This window comes from Panthera uncia, unplaced genomic scaffold, assembly GCF_023721935.1.
Source record: "Panthera uncia isolate 11264 unplaced genomic scaffold, Puncia_PCG_1.0 HiC_scaffold_675, whole genome shotgun sequence".
Taxonomy (NCBI): domain Eukaryota; kingdom Metazoa; phylum Chordata; class Mammalia; order Carnivora; family Felidae; genus Panthera; species Panthera uncia.
In genome coordinates, this window is record NW_026059842.1 from 2,363 (window position 1) to 19,101 (window position 16,739).

The window sequence follows — 16,739 nt, forward strand, 5'->3', positions numbered from 1 at the left end:
CCCTGGCTGGACTCGATTTCCCCTTTTGGGGGGGGGGTCCCTCGCCTTTTCTTTTTTCATTTTATTGTTTTTTTTTTTTTCGTTTTTCCCTTTTTCTCCATTCTTTCTGTGTCCGAGTTTTTTTTCTTTTACACGTATCTGCTTGATTTCGCTCCCGGAGCTCGGATATAAAGGAACCGCAAGCAGCCATCCTCGCTGGGGCGTCTCTGCCCCTCGCCCCGAGGCCTGCTCCGCCCTCCTAGGTACCACGGATTTATGTTCGTTTGTCCGGGTCATTCTGCCTTTTTGTGTTAATTACGCGCTGCCTGCTTGGTGCTTATCTCCTTCGCAAAGCGATTATTTTCGACGCCCGCCCTCCTGAGCCTCTCGAGCCGGCTGCCAGAGCTAGGGCCCATCTCCCGCCGCCACTCGCGATTTATTTACACCTCGCAGGTGAGAGGATTGATTTGCTCAGAGCCAGTGGGGCCGGGCTGGGCCGGGGCGCGGGGCCTTCTCCCGGTTGCTCTTCGGGGCCGGGCCTCAAATGTCAGTGCGGCCAGGCCGGCCAGGGGCACTGCCGCCGCCTCTAACATTGAGCAACAGCGCCACCTCGCGTCCACTTTCTCCAATGCAGTCGGGCCAGGAAAAAGCCAACAGAGCAGGCAGGTCCCAGCCTTGGCCCAAAGGTGGGAAGTGAGAGGAAGGAGTTTCCAAATGGGTGCGAGAAAGAGAGAGAGACAGAGAGAGGGAGAGAGAGATATGGGGGGGGGGGTTTCCCCAGAAGGGAGTTTCCTCGGGACCTCTGTCCTTTTGTTTTCCAAGTTCTCCAAATAAACCTTGTCAAAGGTTTCACACAATTTTCTCTTTTTGTCACCCTCCCTTCCCGCATTAAGAGACACTGTGCAAAGGAACTGCCGCGATCTCCCCCCTATTCAGGCGCATTTCTGGGCTCAGAACACCTCCGCTCACGCAGATGCACGCTCCGAGGCTCCCGCGACCTCCTGCCCGCGGCGCACACCCTAAACTCCTCGCTCCTCTTACCCTGCCGCTGGTTCCGCACTGCCTATTCTGCCGCCGCCTGCAGGACTTTGGGGTGGGACTGTGACTTCTCCCGACTGTTTGCCCCCTGGTTTGTAGCCCATCCCTCTCTCTGTCTCTCACGCGCGCTCTTTCTCCACCTCTCCCTCCCAGCCAGTGAGGTCCCGTTCTCCGTGGGCCATAGACAAAACATTCCTATAATCCGATTTCAAAGGAAAGAGTGTCCACCTTATTTAAACCATAAAACAATTAAGCCCAGACGTCTAGCCAGCTCCGCGCTGCTGTTTTGTTCGGCCCCATTCAGAATCCAGCGCAGGGAGACAAACAGCGCCATAAAAGTGGCATTTCGGGGCTGCGGAAATGTACCTATCCGCTGCCTTCCCAAGTGGAACAACCTTTAGGGTTTTGTGATTCTGACAAAGGAGCAGAGGAGAGGTGGGAGGGGAAGATTAGGGCAGGAGGGCGTTTGCCAGCCCCTCTATCCCCCAGCTTTCGTTTCTTTCCCTAGATGTGGGTTTGCGTTGTGTTGTGGTTTAAATTCACGAATTGTAAGAAATAAAAATTGAATCGAATCCTGACCTGCAGGCTGGAGGATGAGCTGGAACTGAACAGTGGGCTGGGCCGGGTGGGCCTGCTCTGGATCCCACGGTCTCGCCAGGGCCCTCGGAGCCCGGCGGCCCTCCTTCCTGCCCGGAGTAAGGCCGGCTCGGGCGGGCTGCAGGAAGCAGGCCGCGCTGACGGAGGAGGGGAGGCGACAGGGCCTTGGAGCAGGGGCGGGGTGGAAGCCCGGAAACGCCGCGGAGCTTGGACTGGGAGAAAAGCCCCAGTCCCCGCAGTCAGGACCCAGGGACACGGATGCCCTGGCCTCCGCCCCGTGCGAAACTGACGCCAGGGTCTCAGAACAGCGCAGTGGCCAAAGGGGAGAGTGAGGATTTGCGAAAAGAGACAAAACTACGGGCAAAGCACCATTCAAAAGGACCAAGAGAACAACTGCTTCTGGAATTGGGGAGAAGGTCTCTTAAGTGGGAAAAAGGAGAGGGTGCTTCAGCCACTGGGAAAACCAGCGTTTGCGACTTTTGATGGCTCCCCTCAAAATATCACCCAAACAAAATGTTTGTGCCTTCCCACCTTCCTCCAGCCCCCCAAACTGGCGTGCTGGACGGAAGGAGGGGGTAGGAGATTCAAATGATGGGGAAGGGGCTGGTCCCTACAAGTGCCTCACCAATCCTGTTAGGCGATGCGATGGAGGAAGCGACGGAAGGACTGGGATCCCCAATTATTTTCTTTTACGGTGGTATTCCCCAAGTATTCAGAACAACACCCTGCACCCTCACCAGAATGGGCAGCCTGAGATATTAAACGGCTATATTTCAAGCAGTCTGAGTTTAATAGTTTCCAGATTGGGGGATTTCCGAGAAAGGGGGCGCCGAGCCGAAGCATACCCAGCAGCTTGTGTCTGCTTCTGATTAGCAGATGAAAACTGCCGGTTCTGGGGAAGGCGCTCTGGGGTGCAGTGCAACTGACCAGCCCCTTCGGGCTGTTGCACACGTATGGCCGCCTACCCTTGCGCCTGCGGTCCCACCACCACCAGGGAACACCCCACTCCTGGCTAATCCCTGACCAACTTCCTTGGGCCTTGGCCACGTCATCTCCCAGAAATGCTGCAGCCACTCAGCATAAGCCCGTTACCCCCAAACCAACATTCAAACTAAACACCAGAGAGAGATTGAGAAGAAAAGAGAACTAGGAGAGGGAGAGAGAGAGAAGCTGAGAATGCACTGACAAGTTGAAAGTGGATCTAATTCTGATTGTATTGGTTTTGCCATCTTTCTCCTTCCTCCCTCCCTTCCTTTCTTCCTTCTTTTTCCTCCCTACTTCCTCCCTCCTTCCCTCCTTCCCTCTTCTGTTTCTCTCTCTCTCTCTCTTTCCCTTTTTTCACTCGCAACGCATTCCCCAGTGCCTCTTCTGCTCCCTGAGGCCTGCTCAGCCTTCTTCCTCACCGCTCACCGCACACCCTCCCTCCCTCCCAGCCATCCCTCGAATCACCAGTGCAGACAGGCAAGAATCCAGCCCGGGCCCTCACCCAGCACCCAACTTTCATCTTCACCTATCTCTTCCCTCCGATCTCGTGTACTCATAAATTATTACAATTAATTACAGCCAGGGAAAACCATTCATGCCATGCCCCCACCCCCCACCCCTGGACTCCAACGAGCTACCAGGAAACTCACAAGGCAGCCAGCCGGGGCAGGCACGAGCTGGGCCCGGGCCTCAGCAGCCCCCACCCCACCCCAGGAGTCTTCACGCCCACCCCACCCTGCCTGGAGAGCAATGGCAGGCACTTGCCCTTCCAAGGTAGAGGGAGCCCCTTCCCTGGCTCCGGCTTCCCCCAAAGGATCTGAGCACTTGCCTCCTCCACGACAGCAGCCTGGGAGCCACAGGGAGGAGAAATAACGAGAACTGGATGCGGTTGGGTTTCTGGTTTTTTAAGTGACTTCGATATATTAACACAGAGCTGTTCTACCATAACAAACAGAAGCACGTTACAGGACGGACGCTGGGGATAAGAAACACTGCTATGTACACACCCGAGGCGCCGGCCTGCGCCGCCGGACCCAGCCTGCGGCACGGTCCGGGCCCTCGCCCCTCAGCTCCTGGGCTGGGAATTGTTATTGTGTATGTGTGTGTGTCTTTTTTTTTTTTTTTTGTACAAAATCTGCACGCAGAGCACCCCAGGCCTGGGGAGGGATGGCCCGGACCACATATGATACAGAAAAAAAAAAATAGAAATATAGCGATTCAAGTACTGGCTTCTCTGAAGAAAGGAGGGGAAAAAAATCACATTTGTGTGTGTCATTTATTTCAGTTGCGCTGGGAGAAGAGAACGCGGTTTCTCTCCCCGCCTCCTCCTCCTCGCTGGGTAGAACTAACTCTAAAACACCAATTTCTCAACACTGAACCCTCCCAAATCGCAAGAGTTTTCCTTTTCCCCTTCCTTTTTTTTTTGTCTCTTTTTAAGCTGATGGGCTTTTCTCTATCTTGCTCTTTCCTTTTCTTTTCGTGCTCTCTCCCGCCTGGGTTGGGGTATTTTTGTGGGGTTTTTTGTTTTTCCCTTGGCTGTGCCGAGGCAGCAGGCTGGGGCAGGGTTTAGGATTGCTCCTTGTCGGTTTTCTCTTTATTCATCTTTTTCATCTTCATCCTCCGGTTCTGAAACCAGATTTTGACCTGCCGCTCGGTGAGGTTGAGAACCCGGGCCACCTCGTACCGACGGTCCCTGGTTAAATACATATTGAAGAGAAACTCCTTCTCCAGTTCCAGCGTCTGGTACTTGGTGTAGGGGCAGCGCTTCTTCCTCGTGGAGCGGGCGTGGATCCAGTTGGCCACGGGGTTGCCTGGAGGGCCAAACACAGGCAGGGGTCAGCGGAGCCCCTTTCTAGCCCAGGACCCCTGCCACCCTACCCCTAGGCTTAGCCAGGCTCCCCAAACGCAATGATTGAACCTGAATTTGGACACGTTTGGTTTTTGGAATTTTCTCCCTGACTCCTTTTGCGTTCTGCCCTCTCCCCATCTTCCCCCTCTTCGGTTTCTAGCACCTAAAACTATAGGAAATCAAAGCTATCAAAGCCCCTACAGTCTGGTCCTCAGCTTCAAGAGTAGTAATTCGAGAATATGCTCATAAAAAGTCCAAATTCCCAACTGTTTCATAGGCCCATAAACGCTTCTCTCTCTTGTTTTTTATTTTTATAGCGAGGTCTCTCTCCTTCCCACTTCCCTCCTCCTCTGCCCCCTCCCACCCTCCCAGCCCACGACCAAGTCCTGAAATTTCAGCAGTTCTGTTTCCTGACCCTGAGAGTCCCTAAGCCCCTCACCACCCTCTTCAGCGCCCGTCTCTGCTCTCGGAGTTCAACCCTGCTGAGGCGAATTCTCAGAGTGATGCTGGAATGGGGAGAGCCTTTCTCCTATCCCCAGAGAGCTGCTGGCCTTGGGACAGGCTCCCCTATATCTTAGCTTCCCTGTTTGGCTTCCAGTGCCCCCCTCCTGCCAGCCCCAGGACAGGCTCTGCAGGAGCCAAGCCTCCAATTTCAGGTTTATGGGAGTAGCTGAGGGCAAGGAGGGAAGCCTTCAGAGGGGTATAATTAGGCCCTGGCCCCTTATGGGGCTGGAGGAAAGGATTTCCTGCAGCCCCCTCCTGGGACTCCCCCAGACACTTCCTCACACCCAGGGGCTGCACCCCCTCCCCTGCTGTTTCCCCTTCTTTCCCCTTTTTCTGGCCCAGCAGCTCCCCCCCCCCCCCCCCCCCCGCCCCCACACACCTACCCCTGCCCTTCTCTGCAATACTCAGAAGGCTCCAGTCTCCTTGATGGGGAGTGTGTGTGTGTGTGTGTGTGTGTGTTATAATTCTCTAATCTGGGGAGATGCTCCCCCCCCATTCCTCATCCCTGAGCCCGGTTTTCAACCCTCTTTCCTGCAGACCCTCAGAAGAGGGCTCTCAAGTTTAAGGAGACTGGGACCCCACTTCTCTTCCCCAACTCTGTAAGTCCTGATTTCTCCAAGTTCCCAGGCTGTGAAATCCCCCAGACCCCTCACCTAGTGCTCCTGGGTATATAAGAAGTCCATGCACCTTCTCTTTAAGGAATTCCTCCTGGGGTGAGACTCCCTATGCTGGCTGGGAGGTAGGGGTGATTTTTCTCCCTGGGGTATTTCCTCTCTGTCCCCAGTGTCCTCCTCATCTCCCCCCCACTCCAGTCCCACCTCAAACCATGAAATGAACCTCAACCCTACCCTATCCCCTGGCCCTGTCTGCATTTCTTCGAAAGTAGCAACTGAGCCAAAAAGCCTGGGCTGGGGGTGTGTGTGTGTGTGTGGGGGGGTCTCTCATCAAAGCCAGCTCCAGGGAGAGGAGCCCCCCTCAGCCCTCTCCCAACCTGGCTCCCTGGGCTCCCTTCTCAGACCTTCCTGCCCCTGAAAGCTCCCCAAGGTAATTCGCTTTTATTGAGTCCTCGCCCCCTCGCCCTCGCCCCTCTCCCGCGCTCCCTGCGCCGCTACGAGGGGCTGTAATCCGGCTCCCCCCCGCCCGGCCTCCCCTCCCCTCCCGCGCTGGTTGTAAAGGAAAATTGCTCCCAACTTACTGGGGTCCAGGTCGGCCTTCTCCTCTTTGTGCTTGCTGCCGGCGAGTGCGTCCGCCTCGGGCGAGGGCAGTGTCTGCGGGGCGCGGTCGCGCAGCTCCCCGGGCGAGCCGTACATGTAGTCCGGGTAGCTGCGGCCGTCGCCCGGGCCGCAGTCGGCGCGGCGTCCGGGGTAGGCGTCCGGCTTGAGGGCGTAGTGACGGCCCCCGGCCGGGAAGCTGGGGAAGGAGACGGCGCCGGACAGCGGCTCGAGCCAAGTCCGCATGTAGCGCGTGTCGGCGCCGAGGTGGGGCTGGGGGCCGTACGGGTGGTATACCACGGACGACTGCGAGGGCACGGGCGCCCACGACGTGCTGAACACTGCCGGCTTGGGCGCGAAGCTACAGGACGGAAAATCGCTACAGTCCGGCACCAAACCGCTGGGTCTGGCGGCGGCGGGGTGAGCCCCCGTGGCCGGAAACCTGGACGCTAGGAGGTCTTCATTGTCGTGAGAGATGAGCGAGTCCACGTAATAGTTACTGATGGGCCCCGTCGCCGACATCGTAACAGGGTTTTACATACATAAGATTATTGTATGAACTGTATATGTACTTTTTATCTGCTCACAGAACAATCAAGGCAGGTAATTATTTTTCCAGCCTTTTCCCCGCAGCTCATTGGTTCCCCGGCCCCCACGTGATCGTATTTACCCAAAAATACGGCGCGGATCAATGCGCAGGGGCTTTTTTTTTCCTTGCTTTTTTTTTTTTTTTTTTTCCTTCCCTTCTCCCACCCCCTTCTCTCTGCTGATCCCCGCGACCTGCGTTTTCCTGGGGGTCCGGAACTCTGGACCCAAAGCGTCGGCCACCCCCTCAGGACTACTCGTATCTCATCAGAGCACTCCCTTGCCCATGTCCACCCATAAGCAGATGGCCTCCCGCACCCGCCTCCCCACCCTGGAGGATTTCTTAATGGGGTGAAAATGCCAGTCCCCGAAGCCAGGGCTCCCGGACCCCCAGGGCCGAGCTGGGCGCGGGAGCCCCGCAGGGGCGGAGAGGCCGGCTGAGGTAGGTGGAGGAACTATTTCTTGACGTAATCCGTCTCTGTCGCCCCGACGCTCCCGCAGTCTCTGCGCGAGCCGAGATCAGCGATTGTCAGTTCGGAACGTGGCTTTTAAAAATGCGTTTTTAAATAGTGTGTATGTATGTATTTCTTTCAGGAGCAGCAGCAGCGAGGGAGGGAGGGTGGGAGGGGACTGGGGAGGCTGGGGTGGAGGGAGGGAAGGAGGGAAAGGGGAGCGTCCTTCTGCCACTGGCCAACTCAGCCCCCCAAATCTGGGGTAGGGCAGCTTGGGGAAGGTGGTCCGCCTGTGGGAGGGGTAGGACCTCGGGACCTCATACACCTTTATCCTCAGAAGTCCTCTCTTTGCTTTGGCACAGATATGCAAGCTCCTTTATTTTAAATTTATTGTCTCTATCTATTTATCTTTCTTTGCCAGCTTGAAGAAGTGGAGGAGAGATCAGCACAAGTTAAGTGGGGCGTCCCCATCCCGTCTTCCTGCTCACCCTCCTTTGCCCCCAACTCCATCTCTGCGACACCCTGCCCCCCCAAAAGAAGTCACTCCAGGGCTCTGTCTGCAGAGAGCCAGGGTGAGTGCGGGCAAGGCGAGAGAGAGAGCGACCTCGGTCGTGGGCAAGTAGCTTGTTTTTACGTCCTTCAATAAAATTTTTATGAGGATCATTTGATTGTTCATAAATGTGTCTTTCATTAAATAAAATTGTAGGCTGTTTTTGGAACGGGAAAAAAGCAACGGAGGGATGGGAGAGAGCAGTTTCTTTGGGGTCGGACGCAGGGATTCCGGAGGGGGCAGTGTGATTGTAGGGAAGATCAGACAACTTGGATTCCTCCCCCCAATAAGTTGGTTGCTACCTTCCTCCTTGAATTTGGGGTCTGTTGCCCAGCCCTCTGCTTTCCATCAGACTGCCCCATGGTGGTTTAGTAAAGGTGGGCTTTAAGCTGGCAGGGAATTCTCAGTGTGGGTGCAAGAGAGGGGGCAGGGAGGTTGGCTGGGGGTAGGGAGAAGGGCAGGTGATGTCCCCAGGGACACAATGCACCCTAGGTATGGCAGAGGGAGTTTGAAGGAGGGGTGCAATTTCAGGGTCAGAAAAGAAGGGTCCCAGTTTGTGCTATGGGAGATAGGCAGGAGCTGAGGCTCAGACGCAGGTTCTGAGGCAGCAGAAGGACAAGGATTCCCAGACATGAGACGCCTGCCCTTCTTTCCCACTCCTGTCCCCAGGAGGGGACCAAACGCCAGGGGTGGGGGTGGAGGATGGTTTTCTCCTGCATCTCTGTCGACCTGTCTCCTCTAGGGTGGAGAAGGGCTAGGGAGAGGTGTCCCAGAGAGTGTAGCATGCATGTTGGGGGGGGGAGGAAAGTTGAGGGGGGAAGGGGAGATCTACAGCCTGCAGCACTGACCCCAGCTTTCCAGGCCCCCTCCCCAGTCCCTGCTCCTCCCCCTCTCCGGTTCTTTCCTTTTCGGTCTAGCGGGGCTGAGATTTCGACTCACGGGGGGTGTGTGAGAAGTGCCTGGCTGGGGATAGACAACCCGGGGCCTCAGCCTCTTCGCCCTCAGCTCTGATTGTCTTCCCCTCCCCCGGACTGGACTGGTGTGGGAAATCCAAATTACAGCAAGAAACAGAATATCTCTTTGGCCTTGATGGAGTCAGGTTAGCTGTCAATCAAAATTTCTCCCTCACTAGTTCAAGGAAAAGACAGGAGGTTCCCTCCCGTCCCCCTGCCTAGGCTTTCTCCAAATCCCCAGCACCGTCAGCACCTCCCCCAGCCCTGGCGGCTGGGGACCCTGCCTGGCTCTTGGGCGGCTGCTGGCAGCAATGAGCAGAGACGCGTAGCCTTCAGCGGGCCCGGGGGCCAGACAGAGACCTAGAGGACATCAGGGGACAGAGCCTGAGAGAGACTGAGCCTGAGACATAACAACTGAAACGTGGCGCCAGGCCCATGGAGAGGAAGGAAGGAGGGAAAGAGAAGAAAACGGAGGGCTGGGATAAAAAGAAAAGGAGAGGGGAGAATTAAAGGAAAGAGGGGGGACAAGATGAAAAGAGATGGGAGAGCAGGGAGAGGAAGGCATTCGGGGAGTGTGAGGGAGGAAGGGCGGCGATAGGCAGGCAGGACGGGGCAGGGCGCGAGCTGGGAGCAGCCGTGGCATTGTGCAGTCCGCTTGCTTGCCGGGCCTTTGCCGCGGGACCCGGCTCAGGGCGCGGCGGCCACTTCTGTCCGGACACAAAGGAGAAAGAGGCCTCCTCTCTGGCCCCTCCCGGGCGACCTGCTGGGGTGGGTACACTAGGCCTCCGGGGGATGTGGAACCCCGTCTCAGCCCAGGCAGCCACCCAGGCGGCTGGGGGCTGAGCCACGCTCTAGCCAAGGAGCTAAGAAGACATGATGAAGGAGGTCTCAAGCCCTGCTCCTCCTTTTTCATCTTCGCCAGGCGACAGGGCCCATCTGCCCCAACCTCAGGTCTCCTAGAAGAAAGGCGCCCCGAAAGACCGTCTTCCATGGGCCTCTACTATTTGGGAGAGCCCTTCAGACAGAGTGGCTGTAAGCAGATGCCCCTTTCTCTCCTACCCCCTTTGGCCACTGCCTTCTTTTCAACTCTTGAGCTGCCTGCCCACCCGGCTTGCCCACCCAGCAGAGGCGACAGCAGCGGGGCAGCCGGGATCCCAAGGCCCAGGCTCCCTGCTGCCGTCAAATTCCCCGTGAAACTGAGGGGAGATTGTCGCCTTCGTTTGAGAGCGTGAACTCAGACCCTCCCCACTCAGGCACAGACACAGCTGTGGATCAGGAAGCAGGCCTCGCCCACAGCCCCCTCCCCACCAATGCCCCGCTTTGCCTAGGCCTTGCAGAGAGCAGCAGCCATGAGGAGGGGGCTGAAAGAGCCTGGGAGTCCCTGAGTTCACCAGGCCGAGGCCCCTCGGGCTCCACAGCTGCATGTGGGCTGTACCCCCTAGTCTCTGCGTTTGGAGGTGGGATAGCAAGCAGGTCAGGGCCCTGAAGCAGAACTTCAGGCTCCCCCCACACCCCCCCCAAAGCCAGGCCTATAGATGTGGGGGCACAAAGGATGTGGGGGCACCAGTAAGGAATCGCTCCTCTTTCCAGGTTCACCTACTCCTTCTGAATCTCCTGCCAGATTCCCAGACTCCCTCTTACCCCCACCACTCCCTTCAATTTTCCTCAGCACCGATGGGGCAAACCCGAGGGACTGGAGGACACTGGGAGTCCCTGTTGGGGAGGGGGGGAAACCCCAGCTTTAGCTGGCACTTCTGCATCCGCTCTGGTGCTTAGAGCTTGCCTCCGACCCCAAAAGATTACACTAGGCACAGGAGAGCCCCCTAAGGGGGAGGGGCACCTTTACTCCATCACCTCAGACCTGCACAGCTGCGACCACAACCAAGCTAGCACCACCGTGGGAAGGACAGACAGACAGACAGACGGACAGGTTAGCGTCATCCCCTCCCCTTGCTCTGCGCCTCCCTCTCAGTGATTTAAATTCCCTCCGGTTCAATCCACACCGTCAAGTTCGGATTAAATTTAAAACAGGCTTTTCTCCTGGTCCGCAGCCGCCGCAGGCAGGGAGCCCGCTCCCCGGCTCGTCAGCACCCGCCCGCGCGGAGGAGGCCGTGCTCCATTTGCTTTCATTTTCCTTCTCCCCCTGAAATGGGCTCGTTTCACCTCTCCGCTGCCCTCTCCCCCTCCCCGCCCCCTCCCCGGTTCCCCTCTTCTTTCCCCCCTTCTCGTTCCTGGTCCCTCTTTGTTGGGAAAAACACACCCACACACAACTCCTCCTGGCTAAGGCCTGCGCTGGAAGCAGAAACTGAATTCTCCTGGCCCGCCGCGAGGAGACCGCGTCCTGCCCCCACCCCAGGTGGGTATCTGGGATCCCTACATGCCAGGAGTCAGGCCCCTAAGCCCAGCAGGAGCGAAACCCCTAGGGCCTGTGAACGTGGCCCTCTCAACGCCACGGCCTGCATTCCCGCCGGCCCCCCGCCCGCCCTGCCGCCCCGCAGCAAACGGGGCTGTTTCCGGCTCCCCCAACCCGGTCTGGTTTCCCAGCCTGGGGAGTGGCTGAAGGAGGAGCAGCCCCAGAACCAGGGGTGCTCTCTGCCCGAAGCCCCCATGGCTCTGGGCGCCTTGTTACCTGATCTTTGTGTGATGTGTGTGTCGCAAGGAAATTTGCAGTGACTTTGGAGCCCAGACTGAGGAAGCGGAGGTGGCGAAAGGAGAGACAATACGGGCCCGAAGTACAATTAAGGGGCCAGAGCCGCTAGTCTCTCCCCCGCCCTCCCTGCCAGACTAGGAGCTGTCTGGCCTCAAACCTCAGGGCAACCCGCGAACCTGGAGCCGGAAACTCAGCCCGTGCCGGAGGGAACCAGAGGATCCGGCATCCAGAACGCTGGAGGAGAGCTCCCTTCCAACTTGGGGGCGCAGCAACCAGCCCCGCTGTGTTGCGGCGAATCCAATGAATGAAAGTGCACATTCCGACGAAAATTCCCTGTTTTTTCAGCTTTTGGAAGGAGAGCCTAGGGTCTGGGACATCTCAGACAGACAGACAGACAGACAGGCAAACCGCCTCTCCGGAGGCAGACAGACTCACAACATGAGTGTGAGCCTAAAATCAAATGCAGGTTCAACATTCCCGAGGCCTCTCTGCCAGGCCGGGCAGGCGCCGATCTCCCTACCTTCTCTCCCCTCCAGGGCGTTGGGCAGAGACCCGGAAGACTCGGTCCCTCTGGCTTGGTCCAATCCCGCCTCGGGAAGCGCCTTCGTTACCTGCTCCTCGGCTCCCCACGGCCACAGATGCAGGGCAGCCGCCTCCCGCCGGGGGAGGGAAGCCCCGGCCACCGCAGCCGCCGCCGCTGCCCGCCCTCCTTCCCTCCCTCCCTCTTTCTCGCCCTCCCTCCCTCTCTCCCTCCCTCGCGCGCTGCCGCTCGCGGGGCCCTCCCGCGGGCAACCTGTTCTGGACCAAATCCAGGTATCTCCGAAAGAGAGAGAGAGAGAGAGAGACAGAAGGACCTCTTACGTGGAAAAGAAAAAAAGAAAGACCCTTAACCGCGTTTATTTTCCAAGCTCTGACCACTGGCCGGCCTCTGTTCAGACGCCCTGGACACGGCCCTGTAGCAGCAGAGGTGTGCGGGGCCTGCTGCCTCGCCCACGCTGACCGCCGCGCCCCTCGCACAGCGCGCTCCACACTCTGGGCCGCCGCCCCCCGGCAGCCCAAACACCAAACAGACCTCAAGGTCCTTCCTACAGACTCAACATCCGGTCGCCCGCCTCGAGGCTGGCCTCCGCCCGCCCCGGAGCCCGCTCTGCTCCGTCTGCGGCCAAAGTCCACACACAATCCACCTTGCCCGTGCTCTCGCGCCGGGCCCGGACGCCCCTCCTGGCCGAGGCGCCCGCCGGGCCACACTCGGCCCACGGTCCTGCCCGGGACTGCAAACCTCGTCCCCTGCACGGGACCCACACAAAGCCCAGTGCCCTGACGCTCCCACCCGCAGCCCCCAGTCCCCAGCCGCTGCTGCCCTTCACCTGTTCCCGAGAAAGGCTGCGTCTCCGAGCCGGGGCAAAGCCGTGGGCCTGGGCGGAGGGTGCCGGGGGAACCGGGGAGCCGAGGTCCCAGGGAGGTTACAGAAGATCCGCCGGGCTAAGCCGGAGCCCCCGCAGCCCGCGAGATTATCTCAGAGACCAAAGCTCTCCTTGGCGAGCTCTTGCCTTTTCCTCCGTCTCCCGCAAGTCTTAAACACTCACACGCCGAGAGTTCAGCTCTATAAATCCTGCTCCTCTTTCCCATATCATAATTAAAAAAAACCAGTAGGGGAGGTTTTAACTTTTATTGCGATTTCTGGAGTTGGGCTGCGGAGCATATATTAAGTTTACGCTTATGCGCTCTCGGCGGGGAGGGTCCTTTAAGAAATAAAAATCCATCTTAATATCCGCAGACGAGAGAGATAATTTTTTCCCTCCTCTTCACGCTGTTTCTTCTGAAGACTCCCTTCCAGCGAAGCGAATAAATAATCACCATCGCCTTAGCCATAATCTACAGTCCCAGGGCCCCGGGGTGGACTCTGGCCACCAGCCTGGCCCTCACCTTGGCGGGATGAGAACTCACCCCATTTCCCAGGATTTGGGGAGGGGGACACCCCAGACTCCTGGCTCTGTGGCCACCCCCCATCAAGCCCACCAGCTCTGAAACGGAAATGGGGGCAGAGAGAGACTCAAAGAGCAAAAGTCGTTCATTGGTGAATTTCGGCCCATGAGGGACGCTCTCCCCAAGCCAGGCACTCCTGAGCACCCCGCCCCTGCCTGGGACTCCCTTCACTCCAACTGGCCCTGTGATTCTGACAGCTTGAAAACTCAGAGACTGCTAAGGGCTCCCAAACCAGGGGAGCCCCTGCCTGCCTCGCACCAGCTGGCCTTCCTCTCTGAAAACCTCCCTATTTCCCCGGGAGCCATAGAGAGATTTGAGCGTTTTCCTTCAAGGGAAGAGATTCTTTTCCCCCACAAAGGGCTGGGGGACAGACGGAAAGACAGACTAACAAATTCAGCTAGGGAGAAGAAAGGCTCTATCCCATTTTCTCCTCTAGCCTCCCTGGGGTCAAAGGAAATCTCTTTGTATAAGAAAGACAGAAAAATACGTGAAGTATTCACGTAAAAAATAGACGTGGGATTTGAGAGAGCCTGGAGGAGCCAGAGATACAGAAACAGAGACTCACACTCATACAGGGTTAGAAATATCCCCCCAGCAGACCACTGTGAGAATATAGAACTCCAGGTATATATTTTGTTACAGGGACACAATTGTGTTCCCCTCTCCAAGTTGAGAATGTGTTAATAACCATACTATTTCCAAAGTAAGAGAACCAACAGCCTGTCCTCCTCCTTTTGGCTTTCTCTTTCCCAGTCTCTCTGAGAGCAGGGGTGTATCTCCCCATTCTTCCTGACACCCCCCCCTCATTTTTTCTCTGCAGGCAGAGAAGCCTTTTTGGGGAGCCTTCTCTCTAGCCACCAGGGCCAGGATTGAGGAACCAGGTGGAGAAAGGAGGGGAAGAAGCTTTGCAAAGTTTCACATTGCTCAGATTCTCCTTTACTCCATTAACCTCCCCTCCTCCCCCTGGCATCAGCCAACAACCTTCCCAACAATATGGTAATGGTGGGCGCTGGCAGCCTCCGTTCACCCAGACATTTCCACACAGCGCAAAGACAAGCAGCTGCCTGACAGCCACAGACACAACAGACCCAGGCCTGTGGGCCACAGACAGCGAGACAGAGACTACAGCCAGGTTCCTGTCCTGATGTTTCCCAGTAGGGCGTGTGTGGGGGGGGGGTTTCTACTTGGACTTGATGGCTTCCCTCTAACCTACTAATACCCTAAATATGCCCTTTCTCATTGGGGATGGAACTATAGAAGGGGAAGGGGAGGTGGCTGAGCTGGCGCTCAGAGTTCCCCAACTCTTGGGACACCCCCCACCCCAGTCACCCCACTTTTCTAAGGGGAAGCTCCAGCCCCAGCCAACTGGAGGCAGATTTTTGTCTTTGGAGGTGGCAGGTGAGAGAAACTGGCCCTTCCAGAGACTCCCTTCTCTTTCTGTGCTTCTCCTCTCTTCTACTGATCCTGCCCCACCCAGCTACCCAACTGAGCTGGCCCACCAGGCCACCTCTTACTCAAATTCCTGAATTTCCTTGGAATTGGCTAGACTTTCTTTGTCTGTCTCCATCAGCTGGGCCCAGGAAACAATAGCTGCAGGAAAAAACTCCTCTCCCTCACTCACAGGGATTGGGACAGGCTGAGGAGTGGACAGTATAAAACGGGGCTCTCCAGACTTGTCCTGCGGCCCCACTCACAGCTTGCCCTCATCAGTCTGTGCCCATTTGCCCTATCTGGGAGGGGGCTGTGGGGCAGTCCCACTGGGGAGGGAAGGAGCCGGGTAGGTGGGTTGGGGCCCTCGACGAAAACCGACTGATGTAACTCAGGCAGTTTCTTGTTGCCGAGTTCAAAACTCAATCCCAACAACATGAAACTACCTAAGCCACAGATCAGCTGAGCGAGCAGGGCGGGAGATTCGGCTTTGCATCTATCGGGAGGAGAAGGGAAGGGGGTTGGGGAAGGAAGAAATTCAGCCCCGTCCCCCTTTCCGCCCCCACAACCTCTCTAAGGACTAGAGAGTAGACTTTGGGTGGCTGGGTGGGTAGGGGGTCTGACTGCCCTCATCAGCCTCTGGTCTAAGCAAATTGCTCAGGGAAACTCTGGTGAAATGGGACCTCCAGCCGCCAAACCCCCGCCCCGCCCCCAGCACCGCAGTGGAGCTATTCCCCTGCCTCTGGCTCTGGCCCTGGGGGAGGCTGGAGGGTCCTTCCACTCTTGAGCTGGGTCCCCTGTCTTGTCCATCTGGCTCTCCTGTGCTCTCCTCCTGGATTCCCTCCGATCCTCTCCCTCTCTCAGCTCTGCTTTGCTTCCCTGCATCTATGGGTGGCCGAACCAAGGCGCCTGTGCTCCAGAGCCTCTTCCAATCAGGCCACTTGCCTGGCAAAGCCCCACGGCCAGGGAGCGTGGGGACCGAGAGCCTGAATAAGGCTCACATCCAAACCAGCAGAAAGCAGGAAACCCAAGCTTCAAGCTCCAGCCCTTTCTAGCCCACCCTCCCCCTGTTTCCCCCAGCAGACGACCAGACTGAGCAACATCTAGACCCATGTGTCGACCTCAAGGCGACCCTAAGTGCCCGTGTAGCGAAAGAAGCCAAAAACCACCAATTCACCCCTTTAACAGCCGAACCCCAAGGCAGCGGGGTCGGGGAGGGGAGGAGAGGGAGCTCCCGGCCACTGCCCTCCACTGCGAGCGGCCACAAGGCAAGCCTGGGTTCTCAGCAAGCTCAGATGCCCGAAACACCTTCCTCCCTGTTGTGCCCGCGGCACGGCCGGGCACCTGGGGACGCCGCTAGTCCCCACTCCGCCGCCAAGAGAAGAACAAGAAACCGCTTCTCTTACCTTGTCGCCGCCTCCTCCTCCTGCCTCTGCCCGAGCTTCTGCTGCTGCTGTCGAGGGGGGGGGGTGGCTGAGCTCCTCGTCCCCCTCCGGCGGTTAAGTTTATTCCTCTCCTTGGATAGGTGGGGGGCTCTTGGGGTTCCCCCAGCGGCGGTGGGGTGTGCCTGGCCCAGCACCCCAGGCAATCAGATCCGTCTGCTCCTCAAGATTGCAGTTTGCTCTCTGCCTCTTTCCCTCCTCCAGTCACCTTTAAATGCATCTTTTACTGCAGCACCACATTATATTTGCAGATCATAAAATCCACCTCTCGCGCGCACCAAGACCGTCCTGACATTACTGTTTTATGACCTTGACTTATTGTGGTCACCTGGATAATATTTAAATCAACGTTATGGTCTCTCACTTACATTAAACCCGCCAAGAGACATTCTAGAAAGGCTCTAGGAGATGAGTCAAACACAAAACACACACATCCACACACTCAGCCTCGTTGGGGGGGGGTGTTGCTAAAAAAAACATTTAAAAACAAAAAACCACCCATTTGAGGATTACGATTCTGGAAATTTATTA

General features: G+C 57.3%; 1 protein-coding gene across 1 annotated transcript; it reads right to left on the minus strand.

Moving 5' to 3' along the window:
* Positions 1-3,492: 3,492 nt before the first annotated feature.
* LOC125918317 (homeobox protein Hox-C9) lies at positions 3,493-6,684 on the minus strand. Its single transcript, XM_049624333.1, has 2 exons — positions 6,147-6,684; positions 3,493-4,409 (listed from the first exon to the last, which is right to left on the minus strand). Exons 1-2 carry the CDS (start codon positions 6,682-6,684, stop codon positions 4,165-4,167), a joined length of 783 nt encoding a protein of 260 aa, XP_049480290.1. The 3' UTR covers positions 3,493-4,164.
* Between the last annotated feature and the right edge of the window lie 10,055 nt (positions 6,685-16,739).